The 17,079-nt window shown below is 40.8% G+C and overlaps 1 protein-coding gene and 1 long non-coding RNA gene across 6 annotated transcripts in view; one reads left to right on the top strand and one right to left on the bottom strand.

The window, feature by feature from the left end:
• The window catches only part of PHF2 (PHD finger protein 2), a 152,010-nt gene that overhangs the window by 17,120 nt on the left and 117,811 nt on the right, over positions 1-17,079 (bottom strand). For 2 of the 3 annotated variants that reach the window (XM_050957743.1, XM_050957744.1), the window contains 5 exons: positions 16,900-17,019; positions 12,782-12,900; positions 10,920-11,098; positions 10,611-10,684; positions 7,760-7,917 (listed from right to left, as the gene is read on the bottom strand). In XM_050957743.1, coding sequence (XP_050813700.1) covers positions 7,760-7,917; positions 10,611-10,684; positions 10,920-11,098; positions 12,782-12,900; positions 16,900-17,019 — 650 coding nt within the window. Of the gene's footprint in view, positions 1-2,438; positions 2,544-7,759; positions 7,918-10,610; positions 10,685-10,919; positions 11,099-12,781; positions 12,901-16,899; positions 17,020-17,079 lie in introns of those variants that run through there. The other variant, XM_050957745.1, reaches the window with a different exon arrangement.
• The window catches only part of LOC127053370 (uncharacterized), a 30,656-nt gene that overhangs the window by 7,508 nt on the left and 6,069 nt on the right, over positions 1-17,079 (top strand). For 2 of the 3 annotated variants that reach the window (XR_007775012.1, XR_007775010.1), the window contains exon 3: positions 6,475-6,643. This is a non-coding gene — a long non-coding RNA (uncharacterized LOC127053370). Of the gene's footprint in view, positions 1-5,416; positions 5,622-6,474; positions 6,644-17,079 lie in introns of those variants that run through there. The other variant, XR_007775011.1, reaches the window with a different exon arrangement.

Below are 17,079 nucleotides of genomic sequence, written 5' to 3'. Positions count from 1 at the left end.
TTTTGCTGCAGTTCACAAACAGTACTGACAAATCCAGCACAGGCTGGGATGGCCTAGGTGACCTTTTCCAGCTTACTCCCCCACATCCCAACATATGCTCCTGGAACAGAAGTCAGGCTCTACTGAAAAGGAAGGGGAAGGAAGGCCTTCCTTACACTAGAGTACCACCTGAAAGGACTGCTATATCAGGAGATCAGAGCTACTTCAAAAAGAGCTGAGGTGAGAATAAGGTGGGATCTAAGTACTTCCAGACAGAGGGTAAAATGAGATGTTTCAGTTAGAGGGGAAAGCGATGGACTATTAACCCTGAGTGCTCACAGGAGTAAGAAGCAAATTTCCTTGTCCTCTAACTCTGTTGGCCTAGAAACCCGTTCACTACACCTTTGCAAATAAATTGCAGTCACTCAAGGGTCTATTCTCCATCCCTATTGAATACCTCATTAGCATCAAAGGGAGTTAGTTATACCCCTATATTTAGAGAGGACTCGATCATCTCCTTCCCCAGAGAGGAACAGAAACTGCTTAAAGATGTAAAGACAATCCCAACTCCATAAATTGGAGGAATTTTATAGCAAGGTCAAAAGGAGCGCAACTTTTTGTGCTACTGTATGAGATGCCCTCTCACATCTCTTTACTCTCTTCCTTGTGGTCCAAGCAGAAGAACAGGACTTCAGGAAACAGAATAAGCTGCTAGACTTTGTGTCTTATCCCGACAGAGACGAAGAATAGGATAAGTTGAGAGGCAGAATAAAGATTCAGGAAAGTGGGAATATGACTAGAGTTATGCATTTATTACTGGTTTTGCATTACTACTGGTGTCTGATGGACAGAATAGCCAGGAACAGTTATGCACCAGTATACACAGACTGATGAATACAACCTGCAAAAGAATTTGAGAAAATGTAGACCTACACTATCCCTGACAGATATTCATAGCTGTCAAAATGCAATCAGGCTCAGAGAGATGTTAAACAAGATGATTACTATTTCACCAGAAAAATGTAGCTTTTGTAAAAGTTTTATTCCTGCAGTGGTAGGTTGATGTCAAAGGGTATGTAAAAATTCTAGAAAAGTGGTAAGCTAAAAAAAGAAGTGTTCTACATAGCACATAGGTTTAATGAGGGAAGAAAAACAGGTTCCCTAGAATGCCAAAGAAAATTAATCTCTTCAGACAGTACAAAAAAGCAATTTCTGAAAAGGCAGGTACTCAATACTTACAACTCTTTAAAGCTCAGGCAAACAAAGTGCAAAAACCACTGACAAAATGAAGTTGTGTGTGGTTTTTTTTAAACCGCTATTCAATAGAAACCACTAATACCGAACATTTCCTGGGCAAATTAGCAACAGCATGTCACATTCTCCTATTCAATGCTAACTTAATCCTTTTTGAAGGTTTTTAGGATTCCAGACATAGTAACATGAACACATTCAGCAAGTTTCTTGAAACTAGTCACAATCATAAATAATCCTAAAAATGAGTTAAGCCAGTTTTAGCAGCTAGTGAATCAATGAAAAAGAACATCAAGACATTTATTTGGTGAAGAACACTTTAATCCTCCCATTATCATGTCAAACACCTTTGTTATCTGTCTGTTGCACTCATATTGTACACAAAATCTAAAAAAATTAACATATTTTCTTCATATTTTGCTCAGCAGTTTGTCTCAAACACTAGACTCTCAAAACAGTGGAAACAGACCATCAAAAACTGTCCACCAAATTGGAGAATTAGAGAGGAATTGCCTAAAGCAACACAAGCTTTAACAAATAAATTGTGGAATCTGATCAAAACCAGCAATTCTGAAAGTCAAACCACAAACTCAACATGTGTGTAAAAACCTCTTAAAGAGACAGACAGTTAAATATAAGGCAAAGTGTTTCTCATTAGGCCATGTTCTTGCAGATATGCATTGTCATTTTTGTTCTGCTTTCTAAGCCAGACAAAATGTAGAACAAGAAACAGAAAGCAATTATTAACCTTTGGAAAGCCATGTTCTCTTTCTATAACCTTGGAAATTTTTTAAAATACCATTTATAAAAGTAAACTTTCTGTTAGTTAAAAACAATGAAGACACCCACCTTGAAAATGATAAGAAAATGGGAACAGAGAACCTTGCAGACAATTGTACCAGCCCCCAAACTGGATGGAGCTACTAAAATATGCAGCAATGTGCAGAACTAGTCGCTGCTTTGTCACTGAGCATATCCTGTTCACTTTTTGTTCCGCTTGTATTAAAGGAGAGGATTTGGGGAGGGTTAGCGAAAAGGATATTTTTGTGCAATTTACTGGAATAAATTAATGCCTTTTTGCAAGTGGTTTTGCATTTTTGTAACTTCCTCTGCTGTATTTTTTTTCCTTTCCCCTTTAAAAGATACTTTACTAGTGCGTGAAAAAGTTGTCACCCTTGAGACCAGAGGGGGAATTAGCTTACTTCAATAATTGTTCACTGTGTAGTAAGCATCTGGTGATTTTCAGCTGCTTACATCTCAGCAACCGAAAGAGGTACTGCACTGAAAACTGTCAGCTCACACAGAATCTTGATCTGTAAAACATAGTAAAATTTAGTAAAACTTGGTTCAGCCATTGCACACTCCACATGCAAAGGAAACGTTCAAACTGACAAAAGGGTATCAATACAGTAGGCGTAACATCATAGCTCATTAAAACGATATAGATGGGGGAAATCTCACACAAAATAAGAGATTTTAAGTTCCAAAGTTAGCCCAACCTACTGTGGGCACAGCTGTGGCCCAGAGTCTGATCCAACTCCCACTGGATCAGTGGATCAAGACCAGTTTGACTAAGTAATGGTTTGTGGAGTGTCCAAGAAAAGCGTTTCCACTTTAGCTGATTGGTGAGGAAGAAAAACCAAAACCATAGAAAGATGGGAATTATTAATACGTGGTAGGGAAACCAAACAGTACCGCATTTGCATTGTAGTACATGTGTATATTCGGGAGTTTTTCCTATTTAAAAAAATGTTTATATATATTTAATAAAAAAATGAGTGATTATGAAATGAAATATAATAATTTCATTAGGCAGGAGCTTTTTTCACTCAAGCTTATACCCACACTACCAAAACCCAATTGTTTATGTAAGATCCAAAAGTGATACAACATGTTCCCATGAAGCTACAACACACAATATAGTAATTCATGCAGAATTTAGTTATTATGGCATTTTAGACTTAGATTTCAGAAGCCATAAAGGCTATGAATGCACTGGATACAGTGCCTGGTACAAGGGGAGGAAAAATGAGAGGGCTAACTCCTGTTCTGTTATTGAATGGCTCTGTGACCCATTGAAGTCAATGGAATAGCACCAATGATTATCGTAACTTTCCCAAACGTTTATTTGATACATTGCAAACAAGCAGCCAGCCTCATTATCTGTCATACACCCAATGTAACAAAAATGGCTGAACCAAATTTTAATAATTCTTATGTTTTATAGACTCTATTCTGCTGTCATATCCCACTACAAACACAGTTGTAAGCAAGTCTAGTAACATGATGCCCCCCTCAGTAAGATGTATTTAATAATTTTGAGAAACTTAAGTGTAAATATGAAAAGAAAACTAAACTACATCTGTTAGGTGAAAATGGAATTAATAAAAGTTGTTCTCTAATCCGATGAAGAGTTCTGATGTAGCATTTAGATAGGGAGATGGCGCTGAGGGGAAGAGAAAGAAAAGAAGTTACAGGTTAAAAGGTGTATATTTATTACTAATTGTAAAGGAATTAGAGATGGGTCCAAACCAAGCTCTGGGAACGTGCAGACCAGGAATCAGATCCAAACTTTGTGACTCAGGTCCATCTCTTAGGACTTGCCTTTTGAAAGGTGGTTACTCAACTCTGCAAAAACAGTCTTTAGCGGATGGTAAGCAGTAATTGCCTCCACCTAGGCAAAAGCAGCAATTAGCTAAAACTAGGTCTGGTCTCCAAGAGATACCAGCCTTCTCTAATCTAGGCTTCCTTCCTCTTCCCCTTAATACCCCCTTCTTCCCCTCTCCCCCCACTGAAAAAACAGACCTTGTGTACACACGGTCCTGGCATTTTTACACCTGTGTAGCCCCGCTTTGAGCCTTGTCTACAGTAGTAGTTCCACCACTGCCAGCTGCAAATTTAGTTTGGGTCAGTCAAGTGACAAGGTTTCCCCCAAAACTCTGCAAAGATGTCTCTGAGTTTAAATGATACATGTATCCCAGCAAGAGTAACTTCCAAAGAGCAGTTCTGTATCACAGAGTTCATTTCCCATGTCTCACACAGCTGTCTGAATGGCAGAGTAAGCAGCCACGTCATGAACTCCTGCAGGGTAAAAACTCCTTTAGCTCCACAAGTCTCCCTCCTTCAGGTTTATCTGCACCTCTACTGCCTTTCTTGGCACTCTACACTTCAATCCCGTCCCATCACAAAGCAAACCAGTTTTCTTTTAAACTCACTAGTACTATTTGCCGCTACAGTTTCACTTGGCAACTTATTCCATATGCTCACTACTGAGTGTGAAGCATCTCTGTTGGAATTATCTGCATTGCTCTTAATTTCCAGCATTTCTTAATGGATAGATAGTATCTTCTTCTTCTTTGGAACCTCCTCTGGAAAGAGCTCACTCCACTTTACCAAGGCCCTTTCATAACTGTAAGCTGCAGTTTAGAAACTGTGTCAAGAAAAATTAAACACCCAGTGGAAGGAAGGAGAGAGTAACACCTGCACCTTCTGAGCTCCATGCTCCCTCCCAGCTCTCCCATAACCTCTGTGTAGTGTTCAACCATATTTACTCCAGACGTGGATCCTGAGACAACATGGAATCCACAGGAGGGCTGGAGAGAGAGCGGCTGCTGCAAACCGACAGTGATGCAGCCGAAGGGTTTCCCAATGATCCAGCCTGACAGCTGACATTTCCAACCTAGGTGTGGCAGCTCTGGGAAGATACTCTGTGCTTACAAAATACTGTGGTTAGTGTCTGTCATACACAACTATTAAGCTTTGTGACTGGTGAAGAGGGTGAAACCTGTTTTGAATAACTTACAAAAATTCATTGCTTCATCTGTAAAATGGGGCTAAGGATACTGTGCGCCTTTGTAAATCACATCGAGATCTGCTGCTCCTAAGTGCTACTAATAAATTGGTCCTCTCGAAAAATGAAGCAACGGGTACTCAGTACAGTCTGGAATACACACTGGGGCAGTCTCTTAAGACTGGAGGTTGCCTACCAAGGGTGGCCTCTGGACCAGGTTTCACTCTATTAATTACATCATCTTCATCAAGTCTGCCTTGAATGACAATGTTCAGGTTTTTTTTCTGTGTAGCGAGGACGTTTAAAGTCTCTGTATCCCTGTTAACCACAACTGTTAAGTATCCTTGAATCTTAACTACTTATTTTGATTTGCTTTCTTTCCCAGGGTCAGTAAATCCTGTTTACTGAATGACGCCATCTAGGCTAACAGCTTCCTGGATTCTCCCATACTAAGAACTGGATTGTACACACCTTTTAAGCAGGCATAAACTCCCACTGATTTCAGAAGACATTGACTGAATAAGCTGTGCAGGACTGTTCTCTAACCACCTTAAGGCTTTTACAGGAAAGCACTCCACTTATCGTGCACTCCTTGGTTTTGGTACGTTCTCCCAGAATTGTATATTTACATTTATTTACATTATTATTTGTGTTACCGTAGAACCTAGATGCCCCAGATCTCCATTGTGCTGGGCACTGCACAAACACATATTAATAGATAACCCTTGCCGTGAAGACCTTACGGTCTAAGCAGACAAGACAGACAAAAGACAGGAGAAAGAAATCATCATCATCCTCACTTTACAGATGGGAAATGGAGGCACAGAGAAATTAAATGACTTGACCAAAGTCACAATGGGAGTCTGTGACAGAGCTAGGCACTGAAACCAGGTCGCCTCAGTTCCAGTCCAGTGCCTATACAAAAAGAACTACAAAGCCTTTTAAAGAATTATTTTTAAAAATTTGTGCAAGTCTCCAAATCACTATCACAACACAGTGGTACGGTTAATAATTACAAATACATGGTCATTTTAAAATAAAACATTAGTAAAGCTGTTCTCCCTTTATGTCCCTAACATTTGAGTCCAAGTTTCTGTTTCTCTGCTGAAAACGTCAGACGATGTCAGTACCACCTAAACAGAACATATTCCTGCAGGGTGCTAGGCATTCCCAGATATTTTTATTATTTATACAGCACCCCAGGTCCTTCACCTAGGTTTTAGGCCCTAGGTAGCATGGCCTTTTACAGACATAGGCTTTGCTGAACGGAAGTTAGAAATCAAGGGCCAAAGTTTGCTCTCGTTACTCAGTGGGACTGCAGTTGTGAGTGAGATAAGTAAGGCTGGACCCAGATTAGATGTATGATCATACAGATGATGGGAGAGAAGAGAAAGCAAGAAGGGAAAATTGTTCTGACATGTACATGGGAGGTATTTATTTTGTTCTTTTTAAAGGACAAGAGGAAGTGGACTATGCCAGGGTGGACTGAAGAGATGGGCCCCCTCCTGATGTCAGTGGGCCGGAGACCCAGAGCCTTTATCTGCACAAGCAGGCTCAATGGGGCTGAAATCTGACGAACAGGGCCGCTCTGCAGGGGAGCCAAAGCAGGGAGGCCCCACACAGGTAGGACACACACAGTGTATGTTAGAGAAGATCAATATGGTGAATTTCTGTGGTTTCCATTAGAGGAGAAATACAGCCTGGCCAGGACCATGGATTCACTGGGGAGCAGGCACAACACTTTGCATCAGCTACTTCACCTCAAAATCACTAGTAGTCGTGGTTCTCCTGCAAGGCACTATTCTGAGAGTTGTTCCTTGGGCTGAGCTCACAGGGGACCAGATCAAGCAGCTATTAAGTATGTGAGCAGTCCCATTAATGTAAATGGGATTACTCACATGCTGAGATTAGGCATGCATTTAAATACCTTGCTGGACTAGGGGACAGATCAAATTTGCCTTGCATTGATTTGGGATATTTAACATGTATGTTTTAATTGAGATGGGCCTGAACTAAAGTCACAGGTCCAAACAGCCCTTATGTCTGGGGTGTTTGTGATTTGGATCCAAATTTTGCAGCTCTAAAATATTTTCCTTTCCCGTTAATAGTTTCCAGTTTTGGGTTTAACACTACAGTGTTAAAAGTCTCACAGCATTTCTCACTATTAGCCAGACTGCAAAGATTTTGGTATCACGTTTGATTTTGGTATCACACTTATAATAGCCTCTGCTAAAACATTTCCAGTACACATATAGTCTTGTAGATGAGCAAGGCCCCAGACTGATCCACGAAGACCCATATTATGCTTAATGTCCTCTAGAGAAATTACTTCTTACAGCCATTTTCTGCTTCTTGAATTTTTTCTTCTTCCAAACAGCCAATAATCAGGACTGTGTGGACAGTAGCAAGCGTTATAAAATGAATGCAAGTTGATTGGTGCATAAATTAATGTTGTTCTCAAGCTGCATTAACTGAGCTGTCTCCTTTAGAATGAATCATCTACTTTATTGTTATTTCTTCGGTGGATTTTCAGCATTTACAGCTGGGAATGCCTCTAATTTTATAATAATACCACCAGGACCTTTTCCGCCTGCTCACCTCCAAGGCATGGGACACAGAAGGAGCTAGTTTACTGCAGAAAAAGTGATTACTAAATTGCAAAATCCCTGTGTTAGTTGCACACATGAAACAGAGCATTATTTTGCTTTAAGAGAGCGATCGTCAGCCAGCTGTGCCTACCTGTTGGTGTTATACTCTAAACCCCCAACTTCCTTGCTCGCCTGCAAAAGATCTAGAATTCCTGCCGAACTTCCACTCTCTTTCTTCACTTTGGAGTTGCGACCTGGCTTTGCCTCTGTGTCAATGTGAAGTGAATCTTCATCTGATGACTCATCACTCTGTCAAAGCAAGTAAAAAGGCTCAAAAAAAAGGTAACAAGCTACATTAGTCAGCAAGCTGTCAAATAGTTTTCATCCCTCAAAAACTTGAGGACAAAACTGTTACTTTGCTTTCACTATAAAAGTTAGGGGCACAGTTTGAACGGGTCTCCTGATGGCTTTGTTGTTATATTATCTTTTCAGAGTCAATTCAATGCTTCTGAGGAGTGCCAGACTTATGGAAGTCCCCTATTTATCTATCATCTAGGCAACAGCAGTGCAAGCTTCCCCATGCTACCTTTCCAATGTGCCTCACTCTTCTTCTGAAGGCATCCCTGCCCCCAAGTTAGAGAGTGTTCTTTCTTCAGGACTATCCAGTGCTTTGTGTCACTGCTAAGACCACCAAGAAAGGATGCCAATTGCTACTGGTTTTGTATTATGAACATTTATGCTCTAGCATCTGCACTGAGACCGTCATCTCATTTCACATCAGTTAGGTGGACACATCAAATGGGAATGAGAGCTGGGAGAAATTTTTTCAATCAAACAGTAAATTTGCCCAAAAATGCAGCTTTGGGGCAACCAAAACTATTTATGAATTCAAGCTGAATTCAGCCAATGGTTTGGGGCGAATAAAAGACGAGGATTTTTTTTTAAAGTCAAAATGGGTCATTTGTACATTTCATTTTGAAAAAATTCAGTTTCAGTTTGAAATTAAACAATTTTTTTCCAGTTCAAACACTGAACCAAAAAAAATCAATTATTCGCTCAGTTCTAATGGTAACAATTTTGAGTCACTACTGGACTGTAACCATGAATGAATGTACAGGTGAGAAGTTCTGATTGCCCTTAAAGTTCCTTGAGCCATCATGTCTCCCCAAACACAGTTAAAGAAGTCTACACTATTCATGAAATCTGAATGTCTTGGATATATACAGTTTATGTCAACAGTCTACCTTGCTTCTTGCAAGTGATTCAAATCATATAATAGGCCTGCAAATTGTCCCCTATTTAACTCTAAGCATGTGCTCTAATGTTATCCTGACTAGGAATGGACCCATGCATCTGCTTAAGAGCTTTCCTGAACTCTGACCATAAACAGTCCCACTGCAGCCAGTGAGAGTGCTCAAGCACTTTAACATTAAGCATGTACCTAAGTGTCCTGCTGAATTGGGGGCATTATAGATGTGAGAGAGATGACAAGCAAAGAAAATCCCTCATATATACTCAGTAAATAAAGCCCATAGTTATCATGTAATAGGCATCATGGGCATCCTGTAATATAAAACACCAGCTATGCTAACACGCTGCTCACATTACTTTAAGATTCACTTGTTGAAAGTACTGTGTAGAAATGCATTAATGCTGACCAGTGCCCAAAGAAAATGAAAAAGTAGTGGAACTCATTTACTGCTACAGGCCAGGAAAGAGTCCTGGAACAGAGCCCAGGTCCGTAGAACAGAGCCAGCAATGTAGTGCCAGTGTGAGCACTGCCGAGCGGGTCCCACTCACCCTCCAGAGAAGTACATGATTCTTCATGCTCTGTCTCCTTCTCTAGTTACCTGCTTACAAAGCTGTCCATCATTCCTGGTCATGTCTCTGTTTTGTATTACTTCCCTTTTCCCAGGGAAAGGGAAGGAAAGTGACAACATCTTGTTCCTGTAAAGTTATTTCCTATTCATTTCTTTGTCTTTTCTTCTCCCCAACCAGCCCTGTCCCTAACCTCCCTGAAAACTTTCCAGCTCCCTAATTTTCCCACAGTCTTCATTTTCCGCCATGCAGGTACCATGAGTCTGGATAAGGAAGAATGGACAGGACTATCCTTGCAGTCCACTAACTCTGCTTCTTAATTGTCCAGAGGAATTGCTGTGAGTGACACATGCCATCTTCCTTCCCCACACAGACCGAGCATACATCTGCCACAGCTGTGCCAGTCTATCATGAGACAGGTGCCCAACCCTGCCACCACTGGAAGACAGTGGGAGTTCCTGGTGTCCTGTGGCAAGAGAATTGAGCCATTCACCTCATTTGGGTGGAGAGGTGTCTAACAATAAAATTCTGCAGAATGCTTAACAGGTCCTAGACTCCGTTTACATTCCCCACTGCAGTGGACAATACATGAGCAATCAAACGACAGTAACAACTGACTCCGATCTGCTAAAATATATCAATGCAATCCACTGCAGAAACAGCAGGCCACCTCTAGTTAGCGAAATGAAAAGACATTACAGTTGGATACAAAGTAAATAAATAAATAAATAATTGGAGATATACAAACGTCCTAGAACTGGAAGGGACCTTGAAAGATCATTGAGTCCAGCCCCCTGCCTTCACTAGCAGGACCAATTTTTGTCCCAGATCCCTAAGTGGCCCCCTCAAGGACTGAACTCACACCCCTGGGTTTAGCAGGCCAATGCTCAAACCACTGAGCTATCCCTCCCCCCAGAAATCTACAAGTTTTTAGTACATTAAGGGTCTGATCCTCATTTACAGTAAGGCCCTTTTACACCACTCTGGCAGCGTGAAGTGGCTTTAGAGTGGCTGCAAATGTAATTCAATGACTATTTCGTTGAGGCTACTCAATACTCACATGTGTTTAGGTGGATCAAGGTCAGAGGACTCAGCACCCCATAGGATCAAGCCCTTAATGTATTTCTAAATGTGTGTAATGGCACACAGATACAACAGGGAAAGGTATGATAATAATAGAATACCTTATACAATACTGATTCCACCTTTGGCTTCTTAACTGGTGTGTGTTGTAGCGTTTCTTTTTTATCTGATAAAACTGAAAAAAAAACAACAGTTAAAGTTGAGACAGACCTTTCACTAACTCCAGAAACAACCTGTACAGCCTCAGAATACAATTTAAGTCCATTGTATTTATTTTAAATCTTGTGCTGCAAGTAACCTATACATGTTCGTTATTTATTGTAAAACTTACAATAACTTTAAAAAGTAGTTCTGAAGAATTGGATACAATTTAATTGCACAAATATAGACAAAACAGGATGAAGTCTTACAAGGTAAATCTCTCTTCGTAGTGTTTTTCTTTCTTCTAATTGGAAATTCATCAATTTTCAGTTCGCCATCATCTGATACGTACTCGTATTCATCCCGCACAGGTTTTGTTTTATCTTCTTTAAAATTTTGCAGCGACCCAAACACACTAGGATTCAACTGGGTTTTGACTCCCTTGGAACTATAGAGACAAATATTATAAAATCCAAAATGATTACATTTTCACACGGAAAATGTATCAAGGAGACACACAGCCACATATCAAGGTAACATTTCTTATACATGTAGGGAATCAGAGCATGGTAGTTTTAAAGATAGAGTGGCAGTTCACATTGGTTTGCATGTGTATTGTTTTTCACAGGTTTCACAGGACCAGATCCTCAACTAGTGCAAATTGGAGTTGCTCCACTGACTTCAAATGAGCACTACGTTGAGCTTTGTTGGTTTGTCAATTGAGCTTTATTGGTTTCTACCTGCTAATGATCTAGACCATAATACAATCAACATATATGCAATACCCACATACTACATGAAATCCTTGCATTCCATTTTTAGTTGATTTATGTAGAATGTGCCCAGGTTAATCTCCGGGGAGACGTGCATACAGTATAAAATAAAAACTCAAACTGACAAGAAGTCAACTCAGAAAAATATCCCTCCAGCCTTCAATTAAAGCTTAGTCCAGTTAAGACACCATCCTCAAGCATCTGCCAGAGTGAACAGATAAACCTTTCAAATTGCCATTATGGCCAATACATTTGGGCTTTGTCAGATCAAATTCTAGAGATGAGAGTGCTCTGCCTGGATTGGGAATAGAGCAACTAACAAGCACTGCGATGTGGTCTCCATTAGCATGCATGCGTTTCTTTCAGCTATTGAGATGGAGATGGTGGTCTCTAGGGCAGGAGCAAGACAAGCACTTCCTCATAATCGATAAATGTTGATGGAGCCAGTGGGAGTTGCAGGTGGCCAGGACTGCTCAGGATTTGACTCATTGACCACAGTGGAATTTCTCCCCAGTATTGATGCCAATATAACAGTAGCAGCCAGAACACCTGGTTGAGTGTCCCAACCACACCTACCACTGACTCATTCTCATTTCAATCAATAGGCCTGCAATAAAATGAACTGTGGAGGAGGACGAGAGAAAAGAGGAAAAGAAAGGGAGATGAGGAGGACAAAGCAAGAGGAGAGAAGAAGAGAAGGGCACCTAGTCAACTACAAATGGCACATAGGGATAGATCACAGTGCAGAATCAGGCAGAATGTGTCCCTATAAGGAGCATATACAGTGTGTTCGGAAACACATCCAGAAGGCCGGGATAGCTCCAGTGAAATGCTGCACTGACTACCAGTTCAAGTATTTTTTTTAAATGTATATTATTTACTCAGTGATCCAGGTCTCATTTAATCAGGTAAATATTAGAACCATGGCAGAAAATAGGGGATTTTTTTCTTTTATGACTGAGAAAAGTGGGATTAAAAAAAGTGTTAAAGAAAAAATACTGGTGTTTTAGCCTAGGGCAAGTTTTTACATCTAAGATATAAACTACCAGTAATAGAGATTTATAATTGACACATTCTAAGTAGAAAACCAGTGTAAAACAATACATACACAAAATAATCTAAACTGCTACTATCTCTGTAAAACCACTAATAGGGATCTGATTTCATAACTAAGACATATTTTAAGCATATTGTAAATAGAATTTACTTACGGTACTTAAAAATAATAAATATATAAGCACAATTTTTACTTTTGAACATAAGGACAAGTTTGTCATCTCTCTGTCTAAGCCCCCCCCCCATCCATATAGTATATTTATCCTTTATAATTCAATGTGTATTGCCATATTTTTACTTACCCGAGCAGTTTCTTGTTAGAGAAAGAAAATGTAAATTTATTGTCCTTATTTCCTGATAAAGGTGTCTTTTCCAATTTGTGTTCCTCTTCCATTTTTAGTAATGAATCTGGTTTACTGTTCTGCAAATCATGAAAACAGCAACAAAACTAGGTTAATGTGTTACCAATATTTTTAGATTTCTAAGCAAATTCTGGTATTTATTACTAAATAATTAGGATACACAGAATGTGTACGCATATGCTCACACACAGAAATGTAGATATATAAATGGTTTAGTTTTCACCTCAGTTAGGCCCAATTCAGGAAAGCATCCCTGTTGATGATAGCACTTAAGTACACATTTAACTTTAAACTTACGCTTAAGTCCCTTTGAAGACAATGGTTGCTAAGCATATGCCTAAAGATGAGCTTGTGCTTAAGTGCTATCCTAAATGGGGATGGTCTTAAGCATGAGCTTAAGTGCATTCCAGAATCAGGCCTTTACCCGGGTGCTCTTCCCAGTGAAGTCTATCAGAACTCAAGTATCAGAGGGTAGCCGTGTTAGTCTGGATCTGTAAAAGCAGCAAAGAATCCTGTGGCACCTTATAGACTAACAGACGTTTTGGAGCATGAGCTTTCGTGGGTGAATACCCACTTCCTCAGATGCATGTAATGGAAATATCCAGGGGCAGGTATATATATGTGTGCTAGCAAGCAAGCTAGAGATAACGAGGTCAGTTCAATCAGGGAGGATGAGGCCCTGTTCCAGCAGTTGAGGTGTGAAAACCAAGAGAGGAGAAACTGGTTCTGTAATTGGCAAGCCATTCACAGTCTTTGTTCAATCCTGAGCTGATGGTGTCAAATTTGCAGATGAACTGAAGCTCAGCAGTTTCTCTTTGAAGTCTGGTCCTGAAGTTTTTTTGCTGCAGGATGGCCACCTTAAGGTCTGCTATAGTGTGGCCAGGAAGGTTGAAGTGCTCTCCTACAGGTTTCTGTATATTGCCATTCCTAATGTCTGATTTGTGTCCATTTATCCTTTTCCGTAGAGACTGTCCAGTTTGGCCGATGTACATAGCAGAGGGGCATTGCTGGCATACGATGGCGTATATTACATTGGTGGATGTGCAGGTGAATGAACCAGTGATGGTGTGGCTGATCTGGTTAGGTCCTGTGATGGTGTCGCTGGTGTAGATATGTGGGCAGAGTTGGCATCGAGGTTTGTTGCATGGATTGGTTCCTGAGCTAGAGTTATTATGGTGTGGTGTGCAGTCACTGGTGAGAATATGTTTCAGGTTGGCAGGTTGTCTGTGGGCAAGGATTGGCCTGCCACCCAAGGCCTGTGAAAGTGTGGGATCATTGTCCAGGATGGGTTGTAGATCCTTGATGATGCGTTGGAGGGGTTTTAGCTGGGGGCTGTATGTGATGGCCAGTGGAGTCCTGTAGGTTTCTCTCTTGGGTTTGTCTTGCAGTAGGAGGCTTCTGGGTACACGTCTGGCTCTGTTGATCTGTTTCCTTATTTCCTCGTGCGGGTATTGTAGTTTTGAGAATGCTTGGTGGAGATTTTGTAGGTGTTGGTCTCTGTCTGAGGGGTCAGAGCAGATGCGGTTGTACCTCAGTGCTTGGCTGTAGACAATGGATCGTGTGATGTGCCCGGGATGGAAGCTGGAGGCATGAAGGTAGGCATAGCGGTCGGTGGGTTTTCGATATAGGGTGGTTTTAATGTGACCATCACTTATTTGCACCGTGGTGTCAAGAAAGTGGACCTCCCGTGTAGACTGGTCCAGGCTGAGGTTGATGGTGGGGTGGAAGCTGTTGAAATCATGGTGGAATTTTTCCAGAGTCTCCTTCCCATGGGTCCAGATGATGAAGATGTCATCGATGTAGCGTAGATAGAGAAGGGGTGTGAGTGGACGAGAGCTCAGGAAGCGTTGTTCCAGGTCGGCCATGAAGATATTGGCATATTGTGGGGCCATGCGGGTGCCCATAGCAGTGCCACTGATCTGGAGATATATATTGTCATCAAATTTGAAATAGTTGTCCTGCAGCAAAAAAACTTCAGGACCAGACTTCAAAGAGAAACTGCTGAGCTTCAGTTCATCTGCAAATTTGACACCATCAGCTCAGGATTGAACAAAGACTGTGAATGGCTTGCCAATTACAGAACCAGTTTCTCCTCTCTTGGTTTTCACACCTCAACTGCTGGAACAGGGCCTCATCCTCCCTGATTGAACTGACCTCGTTATCTCTAGCTTGCTTGCTAGCACACATATATATACCTGCCCCTGGATATTTCCATTACATGCATCTGAGGAAGTGGGTATTCACCCACGAAAGCTCATGCTCCAAAACGTCTGTTAGTCTATAAGGTGCCACAGGATTCTTTGCTGCTTCTATCAGAACTGTACCCACACAACTAAGGGCAAAACTAAGCATTGGGTCACCTTCTTTCCTTTCTTCTTCCCTTCTCCCTTGACCTTTGGAGTTTTGGGCGGTTTGGGGGTTTTCACAGCTTTTGGAATCTTTCTTTTCAGAACTTTTTCTACTCGTGGTGGAGGAGGAGTCACTGGTACAGGTGACGGCACTTCCTGCTTCTCCACAGGACAGATTTCCTCTGCTTTCACGCTGGCACTCATTTCTTCTTGCAAAGAAGCATATGCTTAAATTTTCAACATTTCCTTGGTTTCATTTTTTGGGAAGTGGTTTTAACCACACATTGACATGTGAAAAATCCAACATATGTACTTGTTCCCCCTTACTAATAGTTTGCAGACTAATAGCAGTAGAGGATGTTACGGAATCAAAGCCATCACAATCAAGTTCATTTCATTGCACCAGTTCTTTTAATCCAAACAGTTCCTTGGGACTACCCACTGGCAGAAGCTGTCTTTGTGGCAGAATGATATTGCCCTCCATTGTCAATATTTTGAACTTGTTACATAGAAGAAACTTGGAAACTGGGATCTGCCTGGATCCAGTGAGTCAAGAGCAACAGGGAACAATCCTTATTTTGGCTCCCTCAAGCAGCAAATCTCTCTCTGAGACCTGCTCATTTAGAGAATGCACTTTTACATCACACATCTAACAACTTAGCAGTTACAGGCACCCTTTTTTAAAAGGATGGGATACGATAATACTTCCTTTTCCCTCTGGAAGGGATTGGCCCCTTAATCTACAGTAGAAGCAATAATTATTACATTACGTGTTTTATATTTCTGGATTTAACATCAAATCAGTTAAAATTTTGTTTTGTTTTTTAAATACAACCCTTGCTCTCTTCTAAACTGTATGGGCACTATGCTCAACTGGTGTCTATTAAAATACATTACCACCACCAGTCATCATCTGGTGATCTGGCTCAACGAGAGCAGCTTCTTTGCTGACAATAGGAAGACATAGTTATTCTCTCTTTTTTATGTATTTTTGGCAGGCATGTGTGTGTTAGGGATGGGGGGGGTAAGTAAACCACAGTTTTGTTTCATTTTAAGGAATGATTAATCCTTTCTCATAAGAAGCCTGCAGAATGCTCTGAAATTAAGACTGCAGCTATTACAGGATGAATGCTATGGATTACATTCTTTGTGTTGCTCCAAAATAGTCTGGAGTAAGATTATTGCACTCCAGGAGTGAATTCAACCTACATTATGTATCTCAGGAGCCTGTCTCAATGAGGCAAACTTTTAAATGTATAGGGTCTGATCTGGATCTCTCTCACTCTGGTTTGACACCATTGTGAGTCTACTGATTTCACTGGAGTTACTGCAGATTTAAACTGGTGTAATTCGATCAGAATCATGACTTCAGAGTAGAGGCAGGATTATTCAGTGCTGTCTACAATTATTGTCTGACTGAAAATCTCTCTTTAATTTTCCATAATTATTCTAACGTCTTTCCAAAATTTTGGGGGGGCCTGATTCTCTGTGTGCTTACACCTGTGTAAATCAAGAGCAACACCAAAGCACTCAGAGGAGTTACACTTTGTGAAACCAATGAGCAAATCTGGGATTAGGACCTATATTTGCATATTGTTTGTACTATACTCTGCTAGAAGATACACTGCTTCTTCCCCAATTTCTAGTGTTTCCCATTGCTGTGTGCCACTGTAGTCCAGGGTGGCAGCACAAGTTAACAACAGACTTTACCTTATATTTCCATTTGGCTTCCGTTTTGCTCTTATTGTGCTCTCGAATTTCAAATTTCTCCACCTCATTTTGCTTATTAACAACTTCCTTATTGGGAACACTTAAAACATTCTTTGCAGCCTGTAAAAAAAATCACCATATACTCCTAAGCAGGAAGGAGATGAGCTCCAATTTTCCCAA

This window comes from Gopherus flavomarginatus, chromosome 6 (genome assembly GCF_025201925.1).
Source record: "Gopherus flavomarginatus isolate rGopFla2 chromosome 6, rGopFla2.mat.asm, whole genome shotgun sequence".
In the NCBI taxonomy this organism is placed as follows: Eukaryota; Metazoa; Chordata; order Testudines; family Testudinidae; genus Gopherus; species Gopherus flavomarginatus.
This window is presented reverse-complemented; position numbering and strand designations above follow the sequence as displayed.